The sequence below is a fragment of the Prionailurus viverrinus genome, chromosome A1 (assembly GCF_022837055.1).
Source record: "Prionailurus viverrinus isolate Anna chromosome A1, UM_Priviv_1.0, whole genome shotgun sequence".
In the NCBI taxonomy this organism is placed as follows: Eukaryota; Metazoa; Chordata; class Mammalia; order Carnivora; family Felidae; genus Prionailurus; species Prionailurus viverrinus.
This window is the reverse complement of record NC_062561.1, coordinates 17,311,867-17,328,376: the sequence shown is the minus strand read 5'-3', so window position 1 is coordinate 17,328,376 and position 16,510 is coordinate 17,311,867. Positions and strand designations below refer to the sequence as shown.

The following is a 16,510-nucleotide window of genomic DNA, read 5'->3' as shown; positions in this document are numbered from 1 at the left end:
GGGAATCAAACTCAGATCTTATAACTTTAAGACTAATGGTCTTCAATAAGACATGGAATATACCAGGCGTTATGAGACACTTGTCAGTTATCATAGGAATGATCATGGCCTGGAATGACGAGGGCTGAATGTCATCTAGAAAATTCTATAACAACTTTGATGACCATTACATTAAATGACATTATGGCAAAGTTGTGTGTGTGTGTGTGTGTGTGTGTGTGTGTGTGTTGTATGTACGTATTTTAATATTCCACTTCTCAGATCTACTATGGGTACAGAGTATAGAGTGTTACCCTATTCTGAGAAATAGAAAGGGACAGATGAGTTTAAGTGACTTATTCCTCAAGGTAAACAATGACAATTATACCAACTGGCAAATAAAGTATCAAAAAATGGCTTCAGGGGTGCCTGGCTGGCTTAGAGGGTAGAACATGTGACTCTTGGTTTCAGGGTTGTGAGTTCAAGCCCCACACTGCACCTAGAGCTTCCTTAAAAAAAATGAAGGAAGAAAGAAATGGCTTCAAACAAACTCTAACTGATGGGCCAGTTCATGTGTATTAAAGCTGCCATGGGCTGGTTCAAAAGAGAGAAGCTTTATTATGCTACCACTTATTCAAGACTTAAGACTCGAAGAAACTTTAATTATTCATTCCTAGATAATGCAGATAAAACTAAATGTAATTAAATGCCAACTGTTCTTTAAAGGAATTAGAAGCATAATTGAACTTCATATTTAACTAAAAGAGAGATGTTAAACAAACAGACCCCGAGCCCAGTTCTCTTATGCTCTCTCTCTAATTAGGTTCAGTCTTTTAACCCAGAGATTTCCACACAGGTCTCCATTTCAGGTACTCAGTAGATTGTATCTTCAGAGAAAATTTAAGAGTTTTCTGACTGACAAAATAAAGTAGGCTGGCAGTTAAAAAGAAAGTCACGTCTGGCTTCTGACAGGATTTCAGCTTGAGAAGACTCTCTCCAACCTTTGAATAAATGCCAGCCCTCAGAAAGCCATTCAACCTTTTTCTTTCTTTCTTTCATTTTCTTTTTCTTTTTTTTTTCTTTTTTTTCCTTTCCTGACTGCACGGAGACAAGCTAGCACTTAGAACGATGGCAAGGGGGAGGGAATAGGTCAAATTACACATGAAAGCAGTGAGGTTCACTTTACCAACATCAGCCAAAGGTGTGCACTGACAAAAAAGCATAATCTAATAGAAATTAAGAGGAGTGATTTAAGACACGATTCGCCAAAGAGTGGGGATAGGTCTGGTGGGTTTTATGTAACAAATGTGGAGGCGCACAGCCAAGTGAAAACTGTTGGCTGATAAAAATTCTAACACTTGAACAATCAAGTGTAACATGGGGAACAAATTAATCCCAAACGGTCTGATTCTTAAACTCTTTGTTTAAAGGACACTTTAAAAGACATTTAAAAGACTTTAAAAAGTAATGAATTAATTCAAGAAAAATGAGATGAGCAATATTGATTCGAAAGAACAGAATGACAGTAAGAGAAAGAACATGCTGATAATTCATATGAGCTTACGTAGTTCATTTACTTGAAATGATATAGCTTCCCTTATTAGTTTTTGGCTTCCCTCTCCCATCAGCACATGTGAGAATATGAAACTATTAGTCTAGAACATTCCCCCCATAGCAAGTCCAAACACTGAATTTAAAACTTCCTTTATAAGGTATTTTGTCATTAAAAACCCAACAGCGACGAGACAAACAAGTCTACAGCTCTCACCATCTCCAGGGTCAACAATCTCCACCGTGGTCACTGCAGGGAATTCCAGAGCAGCCAGCACAGGCTCTGAGAGAACCACCTGGAAGGTCTCCGACTGCTCGTGTTCTCCATCGCTCATGATCCGCACTCTCCAGGTGGCCCTGGTCTGGCCTGGGTTGAACTGCACTTGTTTCTGTGCTTTGCCCTTGAAGTCTTTGTCTTTTTCTGCAGTCCCATCTCTTGTGACGATACCTTCACAAAAACATGGTATCATTTTCTTAGCTTCATTTTTAACTGGATTATTAAAGTTTGCCTTGTCGTTAACCTTTTGTGTGTTATTTATTCTGCCTGCCACTACATCCAGCTTTGATTCCATGAGCTGGACGACTGGGGTACAGGTGCCACAGTAAAAGGGTTCTACTGTAGGTATTGGGGGTTCACGATTCTGTTCTATTCTTACCTCATGATGGTTTTGCTATACATTCTTTGAACTGTGTTTGTGTTAGAACCTCTTGTAAAGCAAGACTCAGCAAATTAATATTCATGTTGCAAATATTCTTATTCCTACAGTTCATTCAGTCTTAAAAGCTCTTCACTTTTTAAATTTTTTTTAATGTTTGTTTATTTTTGAGAGAGAGAGAGACAGACAGACAGAGCATGAGTGGGGGAGAGGCAGAAAGAGAGAGGGAGACACAGAATCCGAAGCAGGCTCTAGACTCTGAGCTGTCCGCACAGAGCCCGATGCGGGGCTCGAACTCATGAACTGCAAGATCATGGCCTGAACCAGAGTCAGAGGCTTAACCTACTGAGGCACCCAGGTGCCCCAAAAAACGCTTCGCTTTTACTTTTACATGTGTTATACTGCATGTGCCATATGATAAAAACATAAGAAAAATTCTCTAACTAGAAAATAAGGAACTCTGTGAGTCAAGAATTCTTTGATAATCAAAGTTGTAAATGGCCAATAATAAAAAAAATTACAATATTCTCTCCACATTTACTGGGACTAAGATCCTTAAAAGAATATAATTCAGTGATTGTCAATATGACCACATCCAGGTTTGTGTGTGTGTGTGTGTGTGTGTGTGTGTAACACTTCAGAATTCCATGAAACCATGTGAACAGAATTGTAGAGCTAAATATATGTGATTCCTATGAGCAGTATGTTGGGCTCACTCTGATGGTTCAACTCAAGGTCAATTGCAGTTAGCTGGGAAGGCTGAAGGACCTCTGAGTCTCTCACTACATTACAAGAGGATCTTCACCATCACTATACCATGTTCTCAAGTCACAGGTTATCTATAAACAGTCAACAGTTAACAAATCCAATGTCATCGAAAAATTATAAATTGCAGTTAGTACTTGTTCTACTTTGTACTTGTACTAGTATATCCTTAAGTGCTGAATCCAAACCTCTTAGTGAGCCATGTTAATAGAATAATTTTCAGATAGGGGCATCTGGGTGGCTCAGTCAGTTAAGCGTCTGACTTTGGCTCAGGTCATGATCTCATGGTTGTGAGTTTGAGCCTCGTGTCGGTCTCCGCACCGATAGCTTGGAGTCTGGAGTCGCCTTCAGATTCTGTGTCTCCTTCTCTCTCTGTTTCCCCCCTGCCCCCTGTTCATGCTCTGTCTGTCTCTCTCTCTCAAAAAAACATTAAAAAGAATAATTTTCAAGTAAATTTCTTTAAATATTGGCATTTTGAGAAAAATCTGTAGGAAAGACAGCTTTAAAATGCGGGAAATAAAATCTTGTGACTATTAGAATTAAGCCTGAAAATAAAGTGTTTGTAGCATTTCTTATTTAATTGAAAAAATTACCTTATTTTTAAATAATGGTGCTTACGTCAGATGAATCTGAATATTTTCATCTGTTAGTTTCATTTTAAAATGACAACGAAAATAAATATTTCATTAAAATATTTTTGTCTTGGGGCCCCTCGGTGGCTCAGTCGGTTAAGCGTCTGACTGTAGTTCAGGTCATGATCTCACGGTTCCTGGGTTTGAGCCCTGCATCGGGCTCTGTGCTGACAGTTCAGAGCCTGGAGCCTGCTTCAGATTCTGTGTCTCCCTCTCTCTGCCCCTCCCTTGCTTTGTTTCTCTCTGTCTCTCAAAGATAAATAAATGTTTAAAAAAATTTTTTAATAAAATATTTTTGTCTTATAGCTCTCAGAAGCAACTGAGATAAAAATATCTCATTTTTTTTCAATAGTAGGTAAAACATGATTTTTTAATATCAGGAGGAAAAAGGGCACAGAACCAGGCATTCCAGCACTACGTATCCTGTTGAATGCTGCAGACTTCCCGTTAGCTCTTTGGTTCCTAATGCACACAGACAGGTTGTCAACACCTCTTGGGTCCGCCATGATTCACTGCCGAGGTAATGGATGATGAGAGGAATCATTCTCTATGAGGTTCCAGCACACATGCTGCTCATTGACCCATCTATCCACAGTGGCAGGGGCCAGCAGAAGAATTTGCTATTTGCTCTCTGATAACCACTTTTGTTTTGTTTCACCAGCGATGCATTATTTTCTTAGAGATTCAAAAGGCAGTTTAAAAATAAAAAGGAATGCGTATAGGGCCGCTCAGTCGGTTAAGCGTCCGACTCTTCGGACTCTCGATTTCAGCTCAGGTCATGATCTCACTGTTCGTGGGTTCAAGCCCCGCATCGACCTCCGCACTGATAGTGTGGAGCCTGCTTAGGATTCTCTCTCTCCTTCTCTCTCTGTCCCTCTCCCATGTGCACTCTTTCTCTCAAAAGTAAATAAAAGAATATTTAAAAAAAGGAATGAGTATAATACAAAGAATGTCTACTAGTTCCAACTAGTCATCCTTACTAAGTGATAATCGAGTTATCCAACCTGATAAAATGTAGACTGTCGTACCAAATTTCACGGTTGCTGCTAAAAACACATATCATTTTTTTAGATGGACTTCATGAAACATTCCTGATTGGATGTAAATTATAAATAGGCAAGATCGTTGATTTGCCAAGCAAAGAGGAATGGACGTCTATTTTGTGAAAAAAGACTTACACCTCTCAAACGTGAGGTAAAATTAAGGACGTGTCATATTTTTAGAGGGTAAAATAAGACTTAGATGGAATACTAAACTTGCTTTGGGTCAAAAATAAAGATTTCCTTTTTATAATTAACACACAGTACCTACTCTGAGTGTAGTGTTAGTCTATCCTGCTACAGGATACAGTTACTTACTATCCATGGACCAGCAGCATAAACAACATCTGAAAGCTTGTTAGAAATGCAGAATTACAGGCCTTACCCCAGACCTACTGAATCAGAATCGACATTTTAGCAGGATCCAGGTAAATCTTAGATGCATTAAACCCGAGGGTCGGTGGACACATACTAAATATTTCATACCTCCATAGGGCCCTTTACATAGGTGCCCATTTTTTTATAATTAAAGAAAAAAATTTTTTAATGTTTTTATTTTTGGGACAGAGAGAGACAGAGCATGAGCAGGGGAGGGGCAGAGAGAGAGGGAGACACAGAATCTGAAGCAGGCTCCAGGCTCTGAGCTGTCAGCACAGAGCCTGACACAGGGCTTGAACTCATGGACTGTGAGATCATGACCTGAGCCGAAGTTGGACGCTTAACCAACTGAGCCACCCAGGCACCCCTAAAAAAAATTTTTTTTAATGGTTATTTATTTTTGAGAGAGGGAGAGAGACAGAGTGTGAGTGGGGAGGGGCACAGAGAGAGAGGGAGACACAGAATTGAAGCAGGATCCAGGCTCTGAGCTGTCAGCACAGAGCCCGACACGGAGCTTGAACTCAAGAACCACGAGATCATGACCTGAGCTGAAGTTGGACGCTTAACCGACAGAGCCACCCAGGCGCCCCCTAGGTGCCCATTTTAACAAAGGATGAAGAAATGGTGTGTAGACTGTGGAGGACACAGATTAGTCCACGCTTTAATCTAACATGGTAGATGAGACAGCAAAGTACACACAACGTTGAAAACATGCTCTTAATTGGAGATACAAATACTCAGCTGGTAAATCATACCTATTATAAATAACATTATTAGATGGGGCAAAAAGAATTCTAGAAATCAAAAAGCTTATAAATTGGGCTTAAGTTTATGCTTTCATTTTTTCAAAGAGAACTAATTATTAGACAAACCATATTCCTTTGATTTACTAAGCAAAACCACAATTGCAGCTCTTCCTCTGGTGTGGAAAAATGGCATGGAGGTTAAGCAAGGCACTTTTGGAATGAGAGAACAGATCATATCCTACCTTGGCCACGTAGTGGCCATGGGACCACAGGCAGGTTATGAACTTCCTCTGTTATGGGGGATTTCAGAAGCACCATAGTGTGGTAGTTAGGAAAGTTACCCCTGGGGCCAAATCTCAGCTCTGCTCCTTAGTAGCTTTGGGAGGATGACAACCTCTCTGTTTCTTTTTACCTGCATCATGGGGGATATAATGACACTCCTCTCACAAGGTTGACTATGTAAGGTATTGGGAACTGGGGCTGGCACATAAGAAGAACTCAATACATTTTAGCCATCATTATTGTCCCTTCATAGTCCAGTATGTAACACAGTGGCCGGCACTGAGTAAGCCACTCAAGAAAATGTGAGGTTGAATTAGCGAGTGAAGTAAGTCGTAAGGAGAAAAAGACCAAGGTAATGTACTTAGTGTGCCTAACGAAGTATCTTTTATTTAGTAAATTCACAATAGCTGGTAGCAGTAAGATCTTTGAAATTCCGATACTCTTATGAAATGCAAACACATATTTAATTTGTTAATGGATTATACTGGTTATAAAATTAATAATCATCTCTGAGAAAACACTTATATAAATTTCATGTGATCCATGGCCTCCTAACTATGCTCCTGAACTTAAGTGATAGTCTGCCTCTAGATATCATGCAAACGATCTAATTCTAGAAGCTTGTAAGTGACAGTGGAGGTTTCAGGAAACAGTAACATGAAACACATTCATTGTAGAACTTCTTCCAGGCTTCCCTCCTCTTTAATCTGACTTCCATTCTCCCTCCCAGCTTGAAGTCTATTATCTCTTCAATGATTGATGGGTGTGGGCCACACACAGAAGTCTTTCCAACTTCCTATCTCCCCAGGTTACTAAGTAACGTGTGAGGTTAACCAAGTAGAGCTAAAGAACCTTTGTAGAATGGCTGGTGCTCATCTCCACATGCAGGAAATCATAGTTCGCTGAAAAAATAATGCTAGGAGAAAAAAAGAGCCCTTGTTTGACATTTTAGGATTTGGCTTTAAAAAAGAAAATGAAGAGAAACATGCGAAAAGATAGCTTTAAAAATATCTTTCAACCATTAACTTTCCCATTACTTTCAGTGGAAGTGAGTAATTAAACATACCCACCAGGAATTCTGGCAAAATGCAAATAGATAAAGGCATCCTTAAGAATTGCTGAGGTTCTCTGTGTCTCAGTTATTATTTCCTGCATACTTTCAAGCACAAAGTCCAGTTAAGGCTAATCTCTCACGGACAATAAGTAAGACAGGATCAGATTCCTGATCTGCAGAGCACGCGTGTGTGTGCAAAGAAAACATGCTTCCAAAGAGAGAGAGCACCAAGAGCATTCACTATGCTTTAGAAGGTTAGACAAAGGGAGTGTAAATGGCAGCCAAGAGGAGGCATGTACAAATCAAGACGGAAGCAGAGGGGCGCCTGGGTGGCTCAGTCGGTTGAGCGTCCGACTTCAGCTCAGGTCATGATCTCACGGTCTGTGAGTTCGAGCCCCGCGTCAGGCTCTGGGCTGATGGCTCAGAGCCTGGAGCCTGTTTCCGATTCTGTGTCTCCCTCTCTCTCTGCCCCTCCCCCTCTCTCTCTGCCCCTCCCCCGTTCATGCTCTCTCTCTGTCCCCAAAATAAATAAACGTTGGAAAAAAAAAAAAAAGACGGAAGCAGAGCAAAACATGAAAAAAAAAAAGGGTGGGGGTGGCGCCTGGGTAGCTCAGTCTTTTGAGCATCTGACTTCGGCTCAGGTCATGATCTCACGATCTGTGAGTTCGAGCCCCGTGTTGGGCTCTGTGCTGACAGCTGAGCCTGGAGCCTGTTTCGGATTCTGTGCCTCCCTCTCTCTCTGCCCCTCCCCCGCTCATGCGCGCGCGCGCGCGCGCGCGCGCGCTCTCTCTCTCTCTCTCTCTCTGTCAAAAATAAATAAACATTAAAAAAAATAATAAAAAAAAAGACGGAAGCAGAGCAGCACAAGGTCCGCAGGTGGACCAGCTACCCTGGAGCCAATAACCTGACGGGGTCAGCAGAGAGTGGTGTGAAAATCCCTCTTACATGCTTAAAAAACAAAAAGCACTTAAAATTTTTTTTTTAATGTTTATTTATTTTTGAGAGACAGAGAGAGAGAGAGAGAGAGAGAGAGAGTATGAGCAGGGGAGGGGCAGAGAGAGGGAGACAGAGGATCCAAAGCGGGCTCTGCGGTGATAGCAGAGAGTTGAATACGGGGCTCAAACTCACGGCCCATGAGATCATGACCTGAAGCCAGACACTCAACCGACAGAGCCACCCAGGTGCCCCCAAAACAAAAAGCACTTTAAAAATAAGGAGTAATTAATACCCAGCATCCAAATATCAGGGGGGAGCCTGGTGGGGGCAGATTGTGGCTGTGGCAAAGGTATTGTGTGTGGTATGTGTGTGTACGTGTGTGTGTGTGTGTGTGTATAGGGATCTACTCTTTAATGCTTTTTGAATTTCATGGGCCAGTAAAATTTCAAGTAATTGTTTTGCAGACAAACACAGGATTAGCCAGCTTTTATTTTTTATTGCCAACATTTTCCCAGATTCCTATCTTAGCTGATATTCTCACTCAGTGAAAGCTCTTTTACCTCATGAAAATTCTATCAGCCTAGATGTTATATGTTAGTTTGAACTGGACTTGTAAAAAGGCTTTAGTCTTTGCTTTTGACTTTCAGTTTTATTTAAAAGAGTAAAGCAGCAGAAAATGATTATATTTAACGCCTGAGCATTGGTTCTGAAGAAAAGTCACAATGTGCATCTTTTAAGTAGAGCTTTTATGTAGAGTTGGGGTTCTTGGACTTTTTGTGACCTACCAGAGCATTCAAATGCAACAAATAGTAAATTACACATCAATGTCTAATAGATTACTGAATAGTTTTTCACCCCTTATTATTAAAGTTGCCCTTCTATATGTTTTACACTGGCATTTCTGCAGAGTTTTATACTATTGGTTAGATTACACATTCCCCTAAACCTCTTCTAAGATCTACTGACATTTAAAAAATTTTAACCTATGAGCGATTACCGCCATTTTTATGAAGTTATTTATATCAGAGAAAGATCATATGTAGGTAGAAGGTTTGAAGAGGTATATATATATTCGGTTACACATTTCCTATTTTTATAGCCTTTTGTCTCTATGATTTAGCTTTGACACAAAACTCTTGGCATGTTTCTGAAGCAATCTAAGAACCTTTAAATGTCAACATCTCCTTAAACTTTAAAACTAGAGCAGTAAACTAAACATATTTTAATCATTGTAAAATTATGGACATTTGCTAGGAACAAAGGGGGATTTGGGAACAGAAATGTCGATTAAACTTACTTATAAATGAAGTCTCTCCCAAGTAACCTCTGCGTTTAAGAACGACATCTAGAAATTTGGAATCCTCATTGATCAGGTAATATTCCTTTTCAAACGAGATCCATGCCCAATTCAGACGAAAATGCTGTTTGGTTAATTTGTTTCCGCCTAGAAAACAAAAATTTAAAGCCCCCAAATTAGTACTTTCTTGAATGAATGGCCCTAAAATTTCCACAGAGTATTTGGATGATACAACATTAAGAATCATTATAGCCACTTGGTTTGACATGCAACTCCATAATACATACCTAGAGACCAGCTTACTGTTCAGCGACTGTTGTACAGAAATTCAATAGCTGACATCCTTCACAAAATCCCTTGATCTTTAGAAGGCAAAGTGGGTAATGGGGAAGAACCACACAACTACTAGCAGCAATTTTCTTTAAATGCACAACTATCCAAGTTGCAGGACGACCCACGTTCCACAAGGTGCCGCTGGAGAGCAAGTTTTCTTCTATAAAGAAGGCTTCAAGGCTCATTTGGATGTTAAAAACACACATACAACTTCACAAATACCTTTTTCTGGTTCACCGAGCAATTGGATGGAAGGCTTTAATTATAACCACTTAAGAAAAAACAAATATCCCTTCTCCGCCTCCCTTCCCCACTATAGTCCACTCCATTCTTTAGAGCAAACAGACAGCTCTTTTCATTGATTCCATTCTGTTCTCAAGATAAGGCTCTCTCCTCCCACCTCCCCACCAAAATGGAGCTGGCTGCCTATCAGGAGAAAACAAACTGTGTGTGATCTCTCTAATGTGAAAGCTGCTAGGCAAGGAAAATGAAAGGAGAAATGGTTATCAGCTGATCACTCTGCAGTATCCTTCCATTTCCTTTGATCTACACCAATTATTTCAGAGTAAAGTGAAGTTTATAAACAAAGGCACTGGTAATTTCTTTTAAGTCTTTCTGGAAGAGGGTGGAAAAAAGCCCAAGTAACAAACACAGCTAGAGGCACCATTTTAATTCTAATTTCTTCTTTTCTGAGTTCACGTAGAGAGAGCTACTCTAGAGAAGGAGAAACGAAACAGGAAAACATCATGATTTCAATAGACGGAGGGCAAAAAATCTGCACAAGGAGAAACACAGTGACTGAACAAGCACATGAAAAAACGTCCATCTCTGCCAGAAATTTTTAAGAAGAAAAGTTGCAGTGACTTTGAGTTATCAACCAACATGTACTGAAGGCGAAAGAGAAAATACCCAGTGCAGCAGAGATTATATAGGGAAATTGGTTTTGCTGTTTATTGCTGTTTGAATTGTAAATTAGCACGAGCCTTTCAGGCAGCTACATGGCAAAATGTAGGCAAGAGACAAAAAGCTGTTCGGTTCGTACCGTTTGATTTTGTAAGTCCTGTGAATTTTTGCTTCAAGAGAAGCAAAAAGATATTTGTAAGGAATCCTTCATTTCAATATTTTCTATAATAGGCACCCAAACCAAAACAACTTTTTAGTTTTTGGGGTGCATCAAATCAATGAGATACTATTGGGCCATTGAACAATAAATGTGACATTCTTAGTGGAAAACTTAAAACACCTAAAGACAGAAACACAAGGCGTTGAAGCTGTGAATGTCGTAGCTACGTAAAATGAGGCATCACAGATGTGGACCTCCTTCGTGTGTTACATGGACAGGACTATGGACCTTTCCATGTTTTGGTTAATTTTTACAAATATAAATAGATCAGAGGGCAGGAAGTTCATCCATTTTGTCCTTAGGAACGTATCGTGCCTACCATCTCCTGCACACGGTGCCGTCTTCGCGAGGAGGGCCCACGGCTGGGGCCTGAAATATAAGGCCTACTTCGTTTTTCATCTGCTGTCTTTCAGCAAATTTCTTCCCTAGACCTCTGCTTCCTCATGTGGGGAGTCAAGGGAAGGTAATATTAATTAACGCCTGCGTCCGGCGTGAGAACGAAGGGAGATGACCCACGCAGGCGCGCGGCACGCTGTGGCGCATCGATTGCATCATTCCACAAAAGTTAGCTCGCTTGTTCCCCCCGCCACACCGCGCATGCTCACATCCAGCCCCCACGCGCCCCCTGCCGGACTCCAGGTAATCCGCCCGAAGTCCCCTTGCGGCTGGCTCCCCTCTGCCTGGCTCCCGCCAGCTGCCGCAGGCGTCAAGGCAGGCCTTCCTTGCGGATTTCCAGTTTGGCCTTGACCTACCCTGTCTTATCCCTGATGCACTCGCTCACTCCCAGATCCAGCCAAGAGCCCGCTGCCCCATGGATTTGCCAGCCTCAGCCACTCCTCCTGTCCCCTCTGTCCTCTGGCCTAAAATGATGGCCCATCATTCTTCTGCTCACATTTTCCACTCCTCGAAGTCTCCCTTAACCACCTCCTTCATGAAGCCTCTCCGGCGCCGCCGACTCCAGCCTCTCATCTGGGTGTGAGATTCACTCACAGATTCCTCTGCGGTTTTGCACGTTAGCAGGCATCCCCTCATCTTGCTTAATTGTACAAATTAAATAATTGTACTACATTATACTAATTTTTGTCGGGGAGTCAGAGTGGCCATTCATTCTTTTACTATTGCCAACCCTTGGTTTTATTGCCTTTAAAGATATTTAAAGATTTTTTAAGCTCTTGTGTTTGTGTTCTGTTACTTGGAACATTTCTCATAGAATGTAACAGATAAGACTAGAATAGCATTTGATCACTTGCACTAACACATAAAACATTTCTGATCTTTCAACTAATTATTACAGGAAAACATCTTTGTGCCACACTTCTCTCTTCCTTCTCATTTACATTGTGGCTCCATCACAGGCCAGATTTTATTCCAAACTTCTTGTACTTCTTGTCAGGCTCTACCAAGCCATTCCTTCTTCATCCTAACATCTCCAGCCTTCTATACAGAAACATCCAGGCACACCCAACTTCTCAGCGTTTTCTGAACAAAGCCGGGGGGGGGGGGGGTGGTGGTGCAGAGAGGGAGACACAGAATCTGAAGCAGGCTCCAGGCTCTGAGCTGGAGCCCGATGCAGGGCTCAGACTCACAAACCGTGAGATCATGATCTGAGCCGAAGTCGGACGCTTAACCGACTGAGACACCCAGGAGCCCCAAACCCACAAAACCTTGAGATCGTGACCTAAGTGGAAACCAAGAGTCCGACACTTAACCAACTGAGCCACTTGGGTGCCCCACAGTAATTGTAATTATTTATCTGCATGCCTGTGTGTTCTTCTTCTAACTGTCTGACCTCCTCGGGACAGGTGCTGGTCAAATTCATCCTAGTCTCCAAGTTCCAAGTAGTGTCTGCAACACAATGAGGATTGAAGAAATCTGTGTCATAAGTATGATTTTTAGGACTAGAGTGGCTAATTTGTGACTCCTGCTTGTTTTATTCCTTTTTTATTCATAACAGTTTTCAGCTTACACAAAGCACATACTTCAGTTTTGACTTGTGACTAATAACACCTGACCTCTTTAGTAACTCTTGTGCTCAACAAATGAATTTTGGTCGACAGTTCTGAATATTTTATTCCTATCTCTTTCCCCTATATCCAAGAAGACATCACTAAACACAGTTTCTCTATTTCTCTAAATTTTTTGACACTTTTTAGCTAATTGTGAGATCTGATTCTAATCCTCTCCTTAAATATTCCAGAAAACATCACACTTCTAAATATTACATGTTTTAAGAATACTGAGTCAAGGAGGCCTTCCCTTCACACTCTGTATAAAACAGTGAGCCCTAGTGCAAACCGCAGCATGCTCTAGGCCCTTTATTCTGATTAATTTTTCTCCACAGTGCTTTCCATAACCTCATATCCTATATATGTCTACTTTTGTGTCTGTTCACTTGGTCTGTCCCGATTGCAACACATGATCCAGCCCATTTTGCTTAACTGTTACAGAAACACCTACTAAATGAATTAAGACACTCTAACGTCTCCGCTGAAAGAAATTCAGTAGTGCTTCACTTCTCAGGCAATATCAATGTCCTGCACAAATGTAACATAACTCTTTCAGTACTGAGTCTTTTTCTTATATTACAAAAAAAGGAATTGTTTTTAATAACGCCCTTTCTGAAATGTTCTGCATACTTCTATTCTTAAACACTGTGTAAAGGCTTTAAACGATTACCCATGAATGTGAATCGCTGGGATTTGTATTTATCTCAATGACACCTCCAGGGGTTACAGATGACTCCAGGCCCGTTTAACCCTTCCATTGCATTATGAAATAGCTTGGACGGTCTTAGGAACAGGTAACTTCATCTCTCCTTACAAATTTATAAAACTTATTATTGGGTTGGTGCTTATGTTCCGGAAAGATGAAGGTGCCAGGTTACTGGTTAATCAAGGGTTTCAGGTGACACACAGCTGAACAAGTTTGCCAGGATTTCATATGTCTGCGGCTTTGAGATTTTGTTTGAAATAAAATTCAGAAACAGTACCGAGAAACTTGGCTTTGTGAGACAGTGACATGCTCTAAGGTAATTGTTTTAGATGCTTAGCTTTCACTCCAAATCTGGGCTTTCTAAGTAGATATCTTGCTAGAGAATAGAAAGTAAGTGTATAAAGCTTAATGCTGAATAAATTAAATGCTACATAACCTCTGATTTTTGTGCATATGAATCCTACTGCATTTTGGAATTTGTAAAATCTTAGGCACTACTCATGCAGGAGAGGTGCAGGGATCTGAGGAACTAAGCTGCCGTTTACTGTAATTCTTTTTATTAAAACTGACCTTGCACAATTGAACTCTGTATTTCATCTAAAGAATGAAAAGACCCAACATATATTCATTCATCACATGCCACATAAACTCCTCTAGCACCTTACTATATGGGAAATAAATGTTAATACTTTTAATACCAATAGCTGCAGCTTACTGAATGTGAAATTAACTTAAACTGACAGTTTTTCACTTCAATTTCACTTATTACTTATTTTACTATTTAATTTTACTTTTATTTCTGATTTTAATTTATTATTTTGCTACTTATTTCAGTTCCTAAAACAGACTCTGTCATCTGTGATGCACAAAGAATGAGTCTCAGTGTGTCACTGGAGACAAGCTGAAGTCCCTAACTGTGTCATAAATCCATACAACAGGTGCCTGCCAGCTGATAACCACACTCCCATAGGCTTTGTCCCCAAACCCTGACACTAAAGCCATTAAGGGTTTGATGAAAAGACCTCTTTTGAACTTTTCCAGCTGGTCTTTAGGGTTCTTCATTTTCTTTTTCAATGGGAACACAAGAGGTTTTTTTTTTGTTTTTTTTTGTTTTTTTTTTTTTAGAATAACAAAGAATTGCAACCTTCAATTAGCCCTCCCTAAGAACATAGAGCTGCCTGGTTTTTCTAAAGACAAAGTATACATCTTCAATATAAAACTATTCACACCTCTGACTTGTCTTGATCAGGGTAATTTCTAGGTGCCCATTTAGCTTTGATTTTTTTTTTCAACATATTTTAACAAATATTTTCCTTGGACAAAAGTTAGTTACTGATAGAACCTAATTCTATTGGTTAGATTTTTCTAGCTTGCTAAAATTTCATTTGCCCTCAATAAGGTTCAGACTGAAAGCTGAACTGAAAATCAAATCCATTTTTAAAAGTTGGATATTGTCCTTTAAAGCAGCAATAGAAATAGACATTTACATTAGAAAAGAGTAAGGCAACAATATTACCTAATTTACTACGAAAATTAGATAATTTGGTTTTTAAGCAGTCTTGTTCTCTTAGAAGGCAAGAACAGTGGTTAACAACCAATGCAGCTACCATCAACATCTATGTTATTAATTGTAGTGAAAATCAAAAACTAAAACTGAAATAAGGCATTTATTGTGTTTCATTTCTGTGCCAGGATGATCTTTTAAACTTTACTTTGCCTTAGAATCTTCCATACGAGAAACTTTGAGAGCTTCCGGAGCCCTGTCCTCCAGCCTTTAGTCAGGTGGATTTCACGGTTTACTGCAAACCCTGGAGGTAAAGCTGCAGTCAACTTGGCTTTGAAACATACCCTCCCCAGTCCCCCAGGAGCTGATATTCAAGTATGGGAGATGGCATAAATACATAGATAAGTGTATATGCTGAAGATTGATAAATGCTGTGGGAGAGGCACTGATAATGAGCTGTGGGAGATCACAGAGAGAAGGACTGCTTTCACCTGAGGGCATCAAAGACAAGTTCATAAAAGAAATAGTGTTTAAATGGGGCCTTAAGTACAGGGTGGTATTTGGACATTCACAGAGATTGGGGGAAGGTGTTCCTGGAAGAGTAAGTCTAAGAACGGAGATAAGAAATCCAGTGAGAAGAACACTTCAGGGAATTCAGTTTGGTAGGAGTTAGGGACATTTACTAAATACTCACTTCCTTGCCTTCTTGTATAAGGGATTGGATAGTAAAGAAAAAGAGGAAGTGATCTCGATGCTTTAAAATCTGCCCCAAGGGTGTAATCCTGCCTCAAGGCAATCCTGCCTGACCCAGCCACCCCAGGGACGAAGAATCTGGACCTTAAAGGCAGCTGTGCCTTAGTATGACTCACGGAGCTCCTGAAAAACTGAGAGACAGACCCAGAAAAATGGTCAATAGATTTTATACTTTTGTCGACTATTTAATAATTCCAATGGTTGTTTTTGTCCGATAGTGACTTTTGATCATTGATATATCATTTTCTTCCTTCCATCTGTACAGCCACCCCCCCCCCCCCCCACATGCCACCACATTCCCACTGCCTTAGACATTCTGAAAAAGAGGCAGCACAGGACAAAGTATCAGGTTCACAAATGCAGAGACTATATAGAGAAACATACAGAAAGAGAGGTAGTGTGCCAAAGACCCAAAGGTGGAGAGAAACAGACACAGCACGTATTGACCTCTATTGGATATGCACAGTCATATATGGCGGTCTCTTAGGCTATTCTCAGGCAAGGCACCTATAAGTTCATCTTTCATAACCAAAACCTAAATGCAGCCCAGATATCTTGGTAACTGTCACATGAACTACAGGGAATGGAGCTCAAGCATGGATTAGTTCACGTTTTTCTGTAGGATATAAAGATAAGAAATTGCCAGACAGGGGCGCCTGGGTGGCTCAGTGGGTTAAGCGTTTGTCTTCGGCTCAGGTCATGATCTCGTGATTCACAGAGCCCTGCGTCAGGCTCTGTGCTGACAGCTCAGAGCCTGGAGCCTGCTCTG

The 16,510-nt window shown here is 40.6% G+C and overlaps 1 protein-coding gene across 2 annotated transcripts in view; it reads right to left on the bottom strand.

Annotated features, from left to right (window-relative positions):
* Nucleotides 1–16,510, bottom strand: part of FREM2 (FRAS1 related extracellular matrix 2) — a 168,450-nt gene that overhangs the window by 82,994 nt on the left and 68,946 nt on the right. For both annotated transcript variants that reach the window (XR_007154629.1, XM_047869874.1), the window contains exons 3-4: nt 9,317–9,463; nt 1,748–1,978 (exon numbers count right to left, since the gene is read on the bottom strand). Coding sequence is in view for 1 of the 2 variants with exons in the window: in XM_047869874.1 (XP_047725830.1) it covers nt 1,748–1,978; nt 9,317–9,463 (378 nt within the window). In the remaining variant the exon portion in view is untranslated. The remainder of the gene's footprint in view (nt 1–1,747; nt 1,979–9,316; nt 9,464–16,510) is intronic.